Source organism: Miniopterus schreibersii (assembly GCF_964146895.1).
Source record: "Miniopterus schreibersii genome assembly, chromosome: 1".
NCBI lineage: Eukaryota > Metazoa > Chordata > Mammalia > Chiroptera > Miniopteridae > Miniopterus > Miniopterus schreibersii.
The window spans coordinates 146,674,638-146,691,275 of NC_138101.1; the positions used below are offsets into that span (position 1 = coordinate 146,674,638).

The 16,638-nt window shown below is 42.9% G+C and overlaps 1 protein-coding gene across 3 annotated transcripts in view; it reads left to right on the forward strand.

The window, feature by feature from the left end:
• Positions 1-16,000, forward strand: part of SQOR (sulfide quinone oxidoreductase) — a 58,095-nt gene extending 42,095 nt beyond the window's left edge. For all 3 annotated transcript variants that reach the window (XM_081160065.1, XM_081160064.1, XM_081160063.1), the window contains exons 5-10: positions 1,609-1,803; positions 3,671-3,880; positions 7,036-7,219; positions 12,230-12,297; positions 12,585-12,763; positions 14,047-16,000. In XM_081160065.1, coding sequence (XP_081016191.1) covers positions 1,609-1,803; positions 3,671-3,880; positions 7,036-7,219; positions 12,230-12,297; positions 12,585-12,763; positions 14,047-14,104 — 894 coding nt within the window. In that variant the 3' untranslated portion in view covers positions 14,105-16,000. The remainder of the gene's footprint in view (positions 1-1,608; positions 1,804-3,670; positions 3,881-7,035; positions 7,220-12,229; positions 12,298-12,584; positions 12,764-14,046) is intronic.
• The last annotated feature ends 638 nt before the right edge of the window (positions 16,001-16,638 follow it).

Sequence of the window (16,638 nt, forward strand, 5' to 3'; positions counted from 1 at the left end):
TTTTGAGAGTTTCCTTCTCTTGCTGGAAAAACGAGTGCTTGAGTCTCTTACCTCAATCTGTGCCATTTTCGTTGGATGCTGTGAACTTTCTTCTGCTTTTTTTTTTGGGGGGGGGCAGGTGTTGGTAACCACAGCATTATTTTAAAAGTAAAAAACCAAAATTGGAAATGCAAACAAAGTTCACTTATGAAATACGGTTGTTGAATCAATTTTGGTATATCCATACTATCGAACACCTACCATGTGTAAAACAGAGAAGGAAGTTGCTCTGCAAGTGTGCTAAAATGAAAGATATTGGAGAAATACTAATAAGAAAGTTTTGACGCATTGCCAAGAAGTTTGTATGGCAGGTGTGAACCTTCTAGCCTTTAAGACAAGTATCCCGTTATCTCACTGGCAGGAATACACCATACTTACGGAGCATCCCCGTGTGCATGCCATTTTTCTCAGCACTTTACACGTGTGCTCTCATTTACTCTTGCCAAGAACCCTCCGAAGCTGTTACTTTCACCCCCTTTTACAGATGGTGAACATAAGCTTTTCAAGCCTCAGTGCCCATTGAATCACCTGTTAAAACAGATTTCTGGGCTCAGCCCTGAGTTTCTGATTCAGTAGACCTGGGGTGGGGCCTGAGAATGTGCATTTTCAGCAGGTCTGAAGACCACACGTTGAGACCCACTGGCTTATAGATAATTAGTTAATTTCCAAGGGTCATAGCACTCACAAGTGGGAAAGCTAGGACTCAGGCCAGGTCTGTGGGGTTTCCAAACCCATGCTTTTAATTACCAAGAGTTAGATCTGGTACAACCTGATGAAGGGTAATTTAAGTTTGCTACTATTGACATCATGGCTCTTGGTTCTGCCTATCACTCTTCTTCCTACCAAGGCAGCTGGTTCTCCAAAAAGGAAGTATGCCTGGGTTCTTGTCCTCACTCTGATGGTAGGAAGAGATGTATTTAAATCATGGTCTCAAGGCCAGGGAGGTGGAGGGGCTCCCCTGGGCTGACTCCAATCTGCAGCTTGACAGGTGACTCTGGGTGCTGTAGCACTGGGCTTAGCGGATCCTTCACCTACCTGCCTGCTGCATTGTGTGTGAGGACTGGGGGCTAATAATTGTACTGAAATGCTTGAGTGGTTGTAGAAATGGCAAAGGAAAGCCATTTGCACTTCTGTTAAAATTTTATTTTTACAGTTTTCTTTCAATTTTATTTTATATTGGCTTTAGGTGTACAGCTTAGTGGTTAGATAATCATATACTTTGCATAGTGTTCCCCTTGATATTTCCAGTTCTCACCTGGCACCATACATAGTTATTATAATATTATTGACTATATTCCCTATGCTGTACTTTATATTCCCAAGATTATTTTGTAACTACCAATTTGTGCCTTTTTTGGTCTGTATTTCAAATTTTTTTTCCAATTTGTACTTCTTAATCCCTTCACCTCTTTCACCAGTCCTCCAACCCCCACCCCTTCTGGCAACCACCAGCCTGCTCTCTGTGTCTATGAGTTTGTTTCAACTTTGTTTGTTTATTTTGTTTTTTAGATTCCACATATAAGTGAAATCATATGGTAAAAAATGTTTTCTTCATGTCCTTTGTTGCAGATTAAAGGCCTGCCTGAAGGTTTTTCCCATCCCAAAATAGGGTCCAATTATTCAGTTAGTACAGTAGAGAAGACATGGAAAGCTCTGCAGGACTTCAAGGAGGGCAATGCCATCTTTACCTTTCCAAATACTCCGATAAAGTGTGCTGGAGCCCCACAGAAGATCATGTACTTATCAGAAGCCTATTTCAGGAAGGTATGCTTCCTCTCCAGGGACAGAGCCAGGGTGGGGGAGGGGGAGTAGGTGTTGCTAATTTGATGATTGCCAGAATTCCATTTTATCTATATCAAAATATTTTTTTTATTTCTAAATTTTTGTTACATATGTACAAAATTATATAACTGGAAGTTTGTATAATAGAAAAAAGGAAGAATTCAATCATAATCCAGTTGTTTTAATACAGCTGCTGTCATCAGTTTGACATGACCTTACATTTTTTTTTTCCTAAGCATGTTTTGTTTTTAAGATTTTTAGAAATAGATTTTTTTAGAGCGAGCAAAAGGGAGAGGAAGAGAGAGAAACATGAATGTGAGAAGGGAACATGGACTGGCTGCCTCCTGCACGCCCCACCCTGGGGATGGAGCCCGAAACCTGGGCATGTGCCCTGACCAGGAATCAAACCTTCATCCTTTCAGTTCATGGGATGACGCCCAACCAACCGAGCCACACCAGTCAGGGCCTATGCATGTTTTTTAAAAACATGGCTACAGTCATACTGTACATACAAACTTAGATGTATTACATGTTGCTAAATAGTCCTTGTAACATACTTTTTGATGTGTGTATAAAGGTCTACGGGGGAGATTTGTTAGAGACTGCTTAAATACTTCCATGTAGTTGGACAATTAGTTACACACTATTCATTTTTATACATAAAAATCTCAGCTGCCCCCACTCAAGTTTAAGGTTATGAATATTTTCTGGCTCTTGATACACATTTTTGGAGGTATAATAGGCAAAATGCCAATTCTAAAGGCAAAAAAAAAAAATTCATGTAGAACTTCAGACCTTAGTGGAAAGAGAGATTTGGGTGGGGAGCCGTCTCAGCATTCCTCATACACCCTCTGGGCCGGAGCAGGTGTCCGCAGCCCAAGAACACGACGCGTGAAGCTGGGGAAGCTGCTCCTGAGCCCCTGCCTTCTGTGGGATGTCACACTAGGTTTACTAAAGCAGAGTTCAAAGCAGCCTGTGGGTCTGTAAAGGGACAGGTGGGGAGAAGGGGAGGGGCTGACGGGACTGAAGAGGTGTTGAATATGCGTTTGGAACCCAGCACTGGGAAGGCCTCCACTGGAGTCATGCAAACCAGCACCGACCCCACGGGTGGGGAATTAAGGACAGTTCAAGCCATCATTTTTGTGTCTAAGAAAGACCTTTCTGGGTTATGAGAATTCCAGTTGGCACAACCCTTTGAGGTTCTGGCTCAGCTAAGTTCTTGCAAATAGTGAGATCCAGGTGAGCAAACCCTAAAAGGAGCTGGACAAAAGGAAAGAGTAAGAGACTAGCTGTTCCTTCCCTCCTGGAAATTCTCTTTGCTGGACTTTTTTCTCCTAACCCTGGGGTGGCCTGAGAGAAGTTTCTCTCTTGGGTGCCATAAGATCTTAGGTGCTGGGGAGAATGCTAGGCTCTCTGAAACATGGACACTGAAGCATAGGAGCCAAGGGCACGCCAGAGCTTTTTCTTGATCACTGCTGTCCCCCAGCACCTAGAACAGTACCTGGCCAGCTCTAGGACCCCGTTTGAGTATTTACAGAGTGAATGAACGAATGAACGTATGAATAAACAGTCCAGCTGTTTTTACCTGGAAGAAATCTCACCTCTGGCCTTCAGCTGAGCAGTGCCCACCTCAGCCCTGGCTCAGGTGTGCATTTAGTTGCTGTGCTGCTGGCAGAAAATAAGATGGAGGCAGTGGATTGGTTGGCACCGTACCCCACCAGGGCAAAGTGATGGAGAAAGCTGGCGAGGTCTCTTCCGAAGGGTTTAATTCTTGTCTCAGTTGAAAAAAAAAATGGTGGCTGGAGTCATGCTTTGGTTTTGGTGGCTTCTATTCTTTCCTTTTTCTCAGACAGGGAAGCGATCCAAGGCCAATATCATTTTCAACACTGCTCTTGGAGCGATTTTTGGGGTGAAGAAGTATGCAGATGCCCTGTTGGAGATCATCCAGGAGAGGGACCTCACTGTGAACTACAAGCAAAACCTCATTGAAGTCCGAGCTGATAAACAAGAGGCTGTGTTTGAGAACCTGGACAAACCTGGAGAGACCCAAGTGATTTCAGTGAGTAGCGAGGTTAAGCTGTCAGGTGAAAGAACAGTGTCATGGATGCGGGTGACATCGTGGCTCCTTCTTCCCTGTCTGTCATCACCATGTGCCAGGGGAGGCTGGTTACAACGAGCATCTGAGGACAGTGATGGGGGAAGGCGAACCCACGTGGGTGGGGAGGAGACAGACATAGGAGGCTGTGGCCGTGGGAGGGAGGAGGGTTTATTTACTGGTACGACGTAGATTTTGATTCTGATGTCTACTTTTCTTGGCACTGAGTCACTTGAAGCAGCCAAATATTTCACAACTTCAGATACTGCCTGGAGTTCAGGATGGGCTTCCTTAAATGCAGGATCTGGTGATCAATTGAATTTTTGGAATGGGAGAAACAGCCCTGGTTGTGGGTAGTTGAAGAATGACAGGGACATCTTTCACCTCCAAAGAGGCTGCCTTTAGACATCTTTCACCTGTGCATAACAGGAGGCACTTAAACTCCTTGATAGATCTAGTGGAGCTGCACCCGGCGTGGAAAGGTCTCGCCTGTGTGCCTCAGCTTCTTCTCCTGTGAGTGGGAAGAGTACTCACAGGAGTACTCCAAAATGCCAGTGTCATAGGACACATTCCAGATTAAAGGAAGCTAAAGAGACATCACAATGAGATGAAATACCTGACTGTAGACTGGGTTCTGTCCCAGAGGGAAAAAGTACTATAAATGCTATTAAAAACAGAACTGGAACAGCAATGGTAGATTAAAACATTGTATCTGTGCTAAATATGCTGAGTTGATAGCTGTACTATGGTTTTATGTCTGAGAATATATATCCCTATGTTAGGAAATTTTTGCTGAGGCGTGTGAGGAGTAAGAGCAGGACGAAAAGGCATCCAGAGAAGCACGCATGGAAGACTCATTTGTTTATATCATTCTGGCAAGAACTGTTAGCAGTGTGAAAACAGTGCACAGTCGTATTTTATTCATTCAGCATTTTTAGAGGAATGACAGGTTCCATAAACATGAATTTTGAAGGAAACCAAAGATTAATCTTCTAAACATCAAAACTTCACATTATACGCTTTTTAACTCAGTCTCTTTCTAAGTATAGTGCACACATCTTTTCTTTTCTTCATGAGTATATTTAAAATGTTACTGATGACTCAAGGTCATAATTTTAAAAAAACTTGTTTTTGGAAATGATCTCAACTTAGAGAAAGTTGCAGAAATAAAAATAGTAAATGTGTGAAAATATATATAGGAACCTCTATATAAACTTTATCTAGATTTACTCAATATAGTATTTTATCCCATTTGCTTTATCATTTCATGTCTCTCCCTCTCCCTGAAACATTTAAAGATAAGTTTAGAGACATCATAGTCCTTTACCCCTAAATACTTCACTGTAAATTTCCTAACATAGGGATATATATTCTCAGACATAAAACCACAGTACAGCTATCAACTCAGCATATTTAGCACAGATACAATGTTTTAACCTACCATTGCTGTTCCAGTTCTGTTTTCAACAGCATTTATAGTACTTTTCCCTCCGGGACAGAACCCAGTCTACAGTCAGGTATTTCATCTCATTGTGATGTCTCTTTAGCTTCCTTTAATCTGGAATGTGTCCTATGACACTGGCATTTTGGAATAATACAGCCCCCCTACCACCACTTTAATTTTTTAATAGAATTGTTCTTCATTTTGGGTTTGTCTGTGTTTTCTTCTGGTTAGTTTCAGGCTATGCTTTTTAGACTGAAATGCTGCTTAAGCAATGCTGTGTCCTCGCAGGGTAACACGCTTGAAAAGACGCTGTGTTCATCTGCCCCTCATTGATGAAGTTCATTTTGACCAGTCAAGATATAGCCCAATGACTACACTGTGTAATTATTCTTTTTCTCCCTTGCTACTAATAAGTCTGTGGGGAGACACTTTAAGACCATGTAAACACCCCGCTCCTCATTAAAGATCCCCCCTGGATCTAGAATCCACTGGTGATTTTTTGCTAACCCAGTCTCTACTGCACTGGTTGCGAAATGATGTTTACCAACAGACTCCTGGCATCCTCTCAGCAAAAGCCCTCCCTTCTCTCTTAATTCATTATTGGTCTGAGCTCCTAAATTTCGACTTTTCTCCCAATGGCTTATCATTCATTATTGTCCTTAATTACCTTGGTGCTCCAGTTGCCCCAGATTTGAGGAGCCCTTTTGGATGGTTCCTATGTCCTCGTGACATGTCCCCATCATATTTTTGAGCACTTTCTTACTTTCCTGTGTCACAGGATTCCCAGGCTGGTGTAGCATCTACTCGCCTCACAAGGTTGGAATTTTCTTAAGTTGCTAATGTTTTCGCCTTAATGAAATGTTTTGTGAACATTTTGATCAATTTGAAATTTCTAGATGGAATTTATTAAAACTAAATAAAAAGAATAAAAAGGATGAACTACAAAAAGCGGAATAGTACAGAAACAAACAGAACGCACCGGAGCCAGTCCACCGGGACTGGCCAGTGCACTGCTGCCAACGGTGGTCTTGGCAGAGGTGTTTGGGGCAGAATTCACCTGCCTCCTACACTGTTCAGTAAACCCAATACCAGATCATGCCTCTCTTTCCTCCAGAGTGCTAGCCAATATGCTTACCGTTCTTTATTTCATTTTAAGTTGTGTTTTGACTGCTTCCTTTATAGTGAGGGTTGACCTAACATTTGGGAGCGGTGCTCACTTGCCAGCTCCTCACACAGCCTGTACAAGTTTCAAGGACTCTGAGCACCTCTCTGCAGTCCCAGACTTTACAAGTTGACAGATGAGGGTTGGGAAGAGAGCAACTGAAATGTGCTGGGCCCCTTTGCTTTAGTTCCAGTAAACAGGAGAAACATTAGTGGGTTCTTTCAGAATGTTAGGGAGGCTCCGTCCAGTACCTTGGATTCGCTCATGCCTTTGCCAAAGGGATCATGTGGACTCTAGGGGAGACCACGGTAGCCAAGAGCATGGTTAGTTACGTTATCACCGGACTCCAAGGGAGCCCATAAGATCTTGGAGAAGGTGTAGATTAATATAAGGACTAACTGTACTGTGTTCCATGCAGCCACAGCAGTGCGCGGGTGAGGGAGATGGGGAGAGCTTGTGGGGCTGTAGGAATCCTGGAAAAAACACAAATTTGGATGCTCTCCTCTTCTGTAGTATGAAATGCTTCATGTCACACCCCCAATGAGCTCACCAGATGTCCTCAAGAAGAGCCCTGTGGTGGATGCTGCTGGCTGGGTGGATGTGAATAAAGAAACCCTGCAGCACACGAAGTACCCAAATGTGTTTGGGATCGGGGACTGCACCAACCTCCCCACGTCAAAGACTGCAGCTGCAGTAGGTAAGGCAGCGTGCGACCTTTCTCCCCCTCCCCCTCTTCACTGTTGTCACCCCAAGGCGCCATCATAACAGAGACAAAAATTTGCCCCAAATAGCATCCCATTAATAATGAAGAAGCTCCTGTGCGTTAAAGACGACTTCGACCTCCCTGACACAGAATCAAGTTTTCGATGAACTTAGTGTTGTGTAAAGAAGAAAGAATGTGTTGAGGGCTTTTCATTCGGAGCAGCATGACCTCTTCTGCCTTTTCTGGGTCAGAGGGGTGGTTTTTAGGGGAGGGTGCGTTAGAGAGAGGGTGCCACTTTTCCAGCTCTCCGGAATTCTGTGGCTTCTCATGGTGCCACACACTCAAACCTGACCTCCTTCGTCTGTGATGCCAGGCAGCGTGGCTATTTTTCTTCTGCCTGAAGCATTGGTTTCCCCAGAAAACACGTGCAAGTTAATGAATGGTTGCAGACCAGAAAATTGTTCTGTAAGACAAATACAGTGGAGCACGCCCTGATTGGGACACCATTAAGGTGTCAGCCTGGAAAACTAAATTCTTTACCTCGATGTTCTGCACCAGCAGCGATGGGGGAGAAATGTCTTGTAGATTCTGTCCTCTGTAGACAGGAACTATCTTCTCCAGATGCTGTAAAACACAGACTCCCTGCCGATGGGGATGGCAGTGTTTTGTGTGAATTATACACCTGCAGTTCGTGTTGTGTTACTTTCGCTGACTACTCCAACCTAAGAAAGACTTTCAAGGAAACCCACTGCATGTCTTTCCCACTATTAATAGTAATTTTCCCCACAACTTTTTATTTAAAAAATCTCAAACCTATGAAAAATGTGAAAGAATTCCCATTATACTCTTCAGGTATTAACCAATTATTAATATTTCTTGGTATTTGCTTTATCACTCTATGTACATTTTTTTGCCCAGTTATTTGAAAGTAAGTTTTGACGTCATAATAGTTCACCCTCAAATACTTTAACCTGCATCTCTTAAGAAAAAGGACTTTCCTCTCTACCTCCACAAGACCATTATCTTGTCCAAGAAATAGAATGTTGTATTATGAAATCATCTCATATACAATCCAGCTTGAATTTCTCTGGTTTTCCTAAAAATGTTTTTTATGGCCCAATCCTCCCTTAAATGTATAAACCAGTGAAGGATTGTTAGAGTAGGTTAATAAAGGGAAGGGAAGCAAGGGATACAGGCACTGAGCCTGTTCGCTTCACCAGGAAGCTACAGCTTCACACACACTCCGGGGGCGTCATTGCCCTACTAGGATTAACCCCCCCCCTCCCCACTGGATTATGGGGGAAGCAGGGGAGGTAAGTACATGCGCAGAAGTCAAAATGGTGCAGGCGGTGGTGCCTGACCACAGAGGCCTGTCAGGGTAACCTGGGGAAGGGATCATTGGTCAGGGGGTGGGCCCATCAAAAGCCTTAGAAAGCTTGGGAAGTTGACTGGTTATTTTGAAAAAGCTCCTAGCCTTCCCCAGCCTGAGATGCTGTAAACTCTAGGGGAACAAAGAAGCCTCACTCGGTCTCTTGGTCTCTCTCACACCCCCTCTCTTGCTCTCGGGGACCGTCCTGTGCTTGAGCAACCATGCAGGTCTAGTAGCTAACTGGGGCCCATGGCAGACCACACGGGCTCCAAAGGACTAAGCTTTAATATGAAACATAAAGTCGACACTGGCCTTTGTTTTGGCCTGATGAAGATAAGATTGGACTTTTTTCATGGAGGGATGGATGGAGATGGGACATTGGGAACCTAGGGGCAGCCTTCTGAAATAAATCTTGCCACACCACAATCTCCCATGTGTGGGTCCTTGGAATGCTTTTCTCTGATCCCGTGGGAGAGCCCGGTTTCCTCCAGCAACAGGACCAGATACTACATTGGTTGCCATGTCTCTGGTTTCCTTTACTCTAGAGCAGGCCCTCTAACATTTTTTTATTTTTATGATATCGGCATTCTTGAAGAGTCCAGGCTGGTTATCTTGTAAAATATGTCATAATTTAGAATTGCCTAGTTTTTTCTTATGATTAGATTCAGGTTATACATTTTGGCAAGATCCTGCACACGTGAGGCTGTGTGCCTCCCACGGCGTCACCTCCGTAGCCTGTTATGCTAATTTCTTTCCTTGGTGAAACTAGGTTTCCACAGAGTTCTTTGTCTTTGTGGTTTATAGGTGAATTTCTGTGCTGTATGTGGGGCCCAAATATCGCCCAGCTTTTGGCCTTTTTCAAACAAATGTACATTTGACTCCTTGTTCCAAATAGTTCTAAGTGAACTATTTGGGTAAGTAAAAAGTTCTAAGTGAACAGTCTTGTTCCCAGCCCTGCCTTCCATCTTCTGAGCTTCGCTTCCCCTGAGCATCCTGCTGTTTTTACATACTGTTTTGTTTTACAGTCTGTATTCTATTGTATGGTTGCTCCAGAATTTATTTAACAAGTCCACACTTAACTTATGTTTATATTATTTCCAACCCATGTTTATTTCAAACTGTGCTGCAGCAAATGCTCTTTCTGTGCCATTTCACTTGTGGGAAAGTCTGTTTGCTCTTCTCTTTAGCATTTACGAAACAATCATCTTAACTGTCTCCAAATGGACCTGCATTTTTCCCCTTCTCAAGTCCTCTTAAGTATTCCTAGCAGTGTTTACACTTGTTTCACAGATTTGTCCTTGGCTTTACCTGCCACCGGCCAGCCGTCTTACCTCAGTCCAGACCATTGTGCTCTTGCCAGGGAAACCCTGTCTTGCTACATTGAGTCTGGTTTTCCTGCAGCTCATGCCTCTTGCTCTGCTTCTTTCTGCCCCAGGATTCTCCCTGAGTTACATACAGCACAGCCAAGACCAGTATGTGGCATTTAACAAAAGTTAACTGAAGGCTTGGGCATAACAGAGGGGATTATAATACAGGGGGTAAAACCCCACAACTCACATGCACCACCACCACTACCACACACACACGTTAAACCTGGACAGTGTGACTGCTTCCTGGGTCTAAGGGCCCAACCTCTCTGCAGGTGGCACCCTCTGGCCTTCTCCTCTCCTTTTCTCTTGGTCTTGATGCCCTGCTGCAGGGATCTCTTCAAGTTTTCTCAGTACAGATTCTAAACTCTTTATGGCCCTCAAAGAAGAACAAAGTTTTCCAAAAAGGAAACATGATTTTTAGAGATGTTACCTTGCCCACAACAAAGAGAGTTGGTTAATATATATATATTTTTAAACATATCTTTATTGATTTCAGAGAGGGAGGGAGAGAGAGAGAGAGATAGAAACGTCAATGAGAGAATCATTGCTTGGCTGCCTCCTGCACGCCCCCTACTGGGGATCGAGCCCACAACCCGGGCACTCCTGACCAGGAATCCAACAGCAATCTCCTGGATCATAGGTCGATGCTCAATTGCTGAGCCACGCCCAGCTGGGCTGGTTAATATTTTTTAAGCAGAGTTATTTATTTGTCATTTTTTTGAATCCCTTCATTCCAGTAAAAAGTTCATTGCTCTTTTGGGGATCAGCAAACTACAGCCTGCTGGCCAGATGCAGCTTGCTGCCTGTTTTTTACAGCTGGCGAAGATGGTTTCTACAGATGAACATTTATCACCGATTTGATGATAGGGAACACTGACTTTTTTACTCATTTGTAAAAAAAAAATTCCATTCTTCTCATTAGTAGACTTATAGTACAAAAAATTATTATACTTTTATATTTTGAATTTTGTTAATAAAATTTTTGTTTTCTCTCTTATTACATAGTACCTTTGGTTTTGCTTCTTGGCCCACAAGGCCTGACATTTTGCTTTACAGAAAAAGTTTGCTGACTCCTGATTTTGAGGATTGCAAAATAACCTCTCAATGAGCATTTTACAATAGATAGGTAACCCATCTTTCCCCAAAAGTAAATCCAGTCTTCCACCTCTAGAGACACAAACTGCTTGTATTTTTAAAAGAGCAGCCTTTTCTAAAAATAAAAATGTATTTTTCAATTATAGTTGACATACAATATTTTATTAGTTTCAGGTACAACATAGTAATTAGACATTTATATACCTTATGAAGTGATCACCCCAATACGTCTAGTAACCATCAGACACCATACAGTTATTACAACATTATTGACTATATTCCCTATGCTGTACACCCATGACTATTTTTATAGCTGGCATTTTGTACTCCTTAATCCCTTTCACCTTTTACCTATTCCTGCAACCCCCCACCCCTCCTCAATCTGGTGACCACCAATTTAAAAGGGCAGTCTTAATTATTCAAAACTGAACACAAACTATAATTAGATAATATTAAGGAATTATTGCTAGTATCTTGAGTGTAAACATGTTACTGTGTTTGTGTTTTAAAAATTCCTCATTTATTAAATATATACACCAAAATATTTATGGGTGAATTGTTATGATGTTTGCTCTAAAAATACTTCAGAAAAAAAAGTGGCATGTGTGATGGGATGGATGAAGTAAGAGTGACTGAGTTGGGAAATTTTCATAATAAAAAAGGCAGTCTCCCATTCTTGTCACCCAAACCCAAAAACATCTATCTGTCTGTCTGTCTGTCTGTCTATATCTTGTCCAACCTCAGACAGGGCAGTCCAGTACAGAGGAAAGTTCACTGTTTTGCCTAATTGATATACCTGGGGCTATTAATCTAGACTGGATATACTGGGCACAACACACCAAACTGACACTCATAGAACCCTAGGAGGAGAGGGAGTGGGGTGGGGGGATGGCCACGCTTCTAGTCCTTTTGTTTGAAATTGCCAGTCCCCATGTTAGAGAGAGCTGGCTCATCAGTTTCAAACATATGGAGGCATCTGTGTGGGCCTTTGATGAACTGCAGAACCCCTTCTGGTGTCCAGCACTTCAAATAGTAAGAATCGTGTTCTAGTCACAGTTTAGAAGGATGGGGAATGGAGCCTTAACTCATTCACATTAAAGTTAACTGCAAATTAGTTTTCGTGGAAAGCCTAGATGCTTTATTTCTCTGACTTTTTGATTTCTCTTACAGCTGCCCAGTCAGGAATCCTTGAGGGAACAATTTCTCTGACGATGAAGAATGAACCACCAGTGAAGAAGGTTTGTAGGAGTCGGTGTCTCAACCGTCACCTTCCGTTCTGGGTGAAAACAGTGCTTGCCTACAGTGTTGCCACTTTCTTAATTAGTTTCTCCGATACGGGCCTTTCCGTTTTTGCCTGTAGTACTACTTTTTGTTATATAATCTCCATTTTTCACTGTACAAAAATTAGAATATACAAAAAAGGAAAAAAAAATGCAACTGCTCAGAGTAAAGAATAAATTCTAGAATATCTATATAACACCATGAAAAAGGCTACTTTCCAACTCGGTCTCATGTATGATTATAGTATGACGGCTACACGTCCTGTCCACTGGTGACTGGCTACAACCGCGTGATTCTTGCCGAGTTTGACTACAACGCTCAGCCCCTGGAGACCTTCCCCTTTGACCAGAGCAAAGAGAGACTGTCCATGTACCTCATGAAGGCCGACATGATGCCCTTGCTGTACTGGAACATGATGCTTCGGTAAGTGCGTTGCTGGGGGACGCACACCTTTCAGCAGATGGCACCCACTTGTGCAGGGTGGGGGTTTCAGGAAGGCCTCCCAGCTTCAGGGGAAATCATGACCTGGAGCGGACCAGTGAACGGGAGCCAGCTTACCGTGCCCTTTCGCAGGGTTTGGTGATGGCAGCCTGCGAAGGATGTGAACCTCAGCCGCACGTGTGGGAGAGAGGCTGCTCTGGGTGAGGGCAGGGAGCTGTAGCACATCCCCCCCCCCCCCCCCCCCCCCCCCCCCCCCCCCCCGGGATGCAGCCTCTTCTCCTCATTATTGGCAACAACCAAGTCTTCTTTCTTCCATGTTCTGGCTTTTTCTTGCTGCTGGATAAATAATAATAATAGTAATAATGATAACGGTAAATCATTTTCACATGTTAAGTACTTTTTCATCTGCCACTTTATTTTAGTTTTTATTGTGTTACAGGAAAAATAGAACAGTGATGAACAGCATAAGCTTTGGAGTCAGAACTGTGTTTGAGGCATGCGTTTGTCACTTACCAGCTGTGTGTCTTAGGGCAAGTTGCTTAAACTCTCTGTGTTTATCTGCAAATGAAAGTAACCTCGGAGGACAGAGATTGATGAGATCACATACATATTAAAAGACAGCTACATAGTAGGCATTCAGTAAATAAATAGAGTAATAAAAATGAATAATTTCTCTTCTTGGTTCCAAACAATGACAATCTCATTTGACTTGCCCAAACCACTATGAGATAGGTAAGTCAGGATGTCTATTCTAGTGGTTTTCAACCAGGGTGATTTTGCCCTCCCCTCCCCCGCCAGTCCCCCAGGGGACATTTGGCAATATCTGGAGACTTATTAGGTTGTCACAACTGGAGAGGATGCTACTGCCATCTAGTGATCAGAGTCAAGGGATGCTGCTAAACACCCTACAGTGCACAGGGCAGTGTCCCAACAACAAAGAAATAGCTGGTCCAAAATGTTAGTAGGGCTAAGGTTGAGAAACCAGCCTGGACCTATACTTTATAAGCAAATGACAGTAGAGAGGATTGTGGTGTGCATGTAGGAGAGGTTTCATACAGGTTGCTGAACTATCACTGTCAAAACCAGAACTTGAAGAAGGTTGTCCCTTCCTAGTCATAGATCTTTCTATCTTGCTAGACAAATATTGCTTTATGTGCTGATAAGCATGGTGTGTGAGCGGTCTGGCTTTCCTTTCAACATCCTGCTGACTGTGGTCACCCCCATCTTTTCTGATGCAAATATCTTCTCCGTGTCATTTCTTGCAGGGGTCACTGGGGAGGACCAGCCTTTCTGCGGAAGTTGTTTCATCTGGGTATGAGTTAAGGATGGCTCAACCCTTGCTCTCTTTGGACGGCTTCTGGACCAAAATCACAGTCAATGCTTGACCAAGAGCAGTGTGAAGAACTCCAGACCTAACCCTGTAAAGAGTTTACTGCTGGATGATGGATGAGGGGGACTAAATGCCTCTTCATGTACCTCTGGACAGGCACCATGCAGGCTGCCCAGGATGAGCTTGATTGTTTGGAAATACTAAAACAAAATAATAGACTTTTATTTTTTAACTAAAAGCTTGTCATTGAGTTTCTGTGAAATTTTTTTTTAATCTGAACTAGTGGAATGAAAAGTTATAGCACTTGGGAGGAAAAGATGGTAGTGGTAGAATAGCTTTACTGTTACCTACTCTGAGTATTCAACGGATAGCTGGAGTAATTTCACCAGAGTCTATTTGGATTCACAGAAAACAAGAGTTATTCCAGGGAGAATGTTATTTTAAGCTGTGTGTGAGAGCCCTGAGCACGTGCTGCTTAGAACTCTTGCTGCTGGAGCGCAGTGGACAGAGTGCCCGGCCACTTCCCCTCTGCTCCGCCACCACCTTTGTGCTGAGACCACACCCTCTCCCAGCTAGTGACAGATGCGGTAGGATACTGATGCTGGCCCATTGCGGTAGGATGTGGGACTCCTCTACTGGGCAACTTTGGCTCCAGGGTTCTCCATCACCCTGGCTGAAACTTTCTTAGAACTGTATCAGGTCTGAGGTGTTCCTTCTGCTTTTTCTTTTCCCAGGTGTCCCACCTTTATTATGGTCTGAGAGCCCTCTCTGCCTTGTCCTTTAGCTATCACAAACATTTTCCCCCATGAAGTCTCTTGCAAATCTAATTCTGTCACGGCACCGGCTTCCCAGAGAACTGACACACAGTGAGGATGGAGTTACAGGAATTCTGATGTGTGTGGTAAGCAGTTGCTTCATTCAGTCCCAATTTTGGCCCTGAAAATTTTGATTAAGCTCACATTGGAAATATTGCTGGAAATTGTTCCAGTTTAGTTCAGCAGTGGCTTCAAAATCATGTGTTCACAATGAGTTTATTTGTAGAAGTTTACAGTTTCGGTTCATCTGGTATTTGAAAGCTTTGTACATTTCATATTTATAAACTGCCAAAGGGAACTGCATAGTAGTCTATGCAATGCCTTAGATTTTTACAGTGGTTTAAAATTCAAACCCTTTTATGTTACCTAGGATGGCCAAGTCTCTGGTTTCCTGGAGTTCAGGTGACTTCAGAAACTGCTCAGGATTCATTTGTTCATTCAGATATTTACTGAGCACCTACTACCTGCCAAGCACTAGTCTTTTTTTTTTTTTTTTAAATTAGCTTTATTATTGAAAGTATTACAAATGCCCCCCTTTTTTCCTCATTGAGCCTCTACACCCTGTACCCCTCCCTCCAGGCCTTCACCCCACTATTGTCTGTGTCCATGAGTTATGCATATATGCATATGAATTCTTATGTTAATCTCTCCCCACCCACCCACCCTCAGCTTCCTTCTGAGATTCAGCAGTCTGTTCCATGCTTCTATGTCTCTGGACCTATTTTGTTCATCGGTTTATTTTGTTCATTAGATTCCACATATGAGTAAGGTCATGTGACACTTTCTCTGACTGGCTTATTTTGCTTAGCATAATACTCTCCAGGTCCCACCATGCTGTTTCAAAGGGTAAGGGGTCTTTCATTTTTACAGCTGCGTAGTATTCCATTGGTAAATATCCGAGAAGATGCTTGATACGATTTCAGTCTTCTTGAACTTGTAGAGACTTGTTTTGTGGCCTAATGTGTGGTCTGTCTTTGAGAATGTCCCTTGTGCACTTGAGGAGAATGCCTATTCTGCAGCTTTGGAGTGGAGTATTTTGTAAATATCAATTAAATCTATCTGATCTAGTGTGTCATTTAGAGTCACTGTTTCCTTGTTGATTTTTTGTCTGGAAGATCTATCCAGTAAATTCAGTGGGGTGTTTAAGTCCCCTACTATGACTATGCTGTCGATCTCTAAAGTCCTCCAGGAGTTGTTGTTTTTTCCCCAGCTTGTGTGTCTTTTGATCTGAGGTGGTTCTCTTGTAGACAGCATATATTTGGGTCTTGTTTTCTTATCCATTCAGCTACCCTATGTTTTGATTAGAGCAGTTAATCCATTTATATTTAAGGTTATTATTGATAGGTACTTACCTATTGCCATTTTATTTCTTTATGCCTATGTTTCCCATTCTCTGTATTTCAAGTTCTTATTACAGTAGTCCCTTTAACATTTGTTGCACTGCTGGTTTGGTGGTGATAAATCCCTTTAGCCTTTGTTTGTCTGGAAAGCTCTTTATTTCACCATCTATTTTGAATGATAACCTTGCTGTATAGAGTGGTCTTGTTTCAGATCCTTGTTTTGCGTTACCTTGAATACTTCATGCCATTCCCTTCTGGCCTGTGGAGTTTCTGATGAGAAATCAGCTGATAGCCGTATGGGTGCCCTTTTTAGGTAACAGCTTGCTTTTCTCTTGCTGCCTTTAAGATTCTCTCTTTGTCTTGAATTTTTTG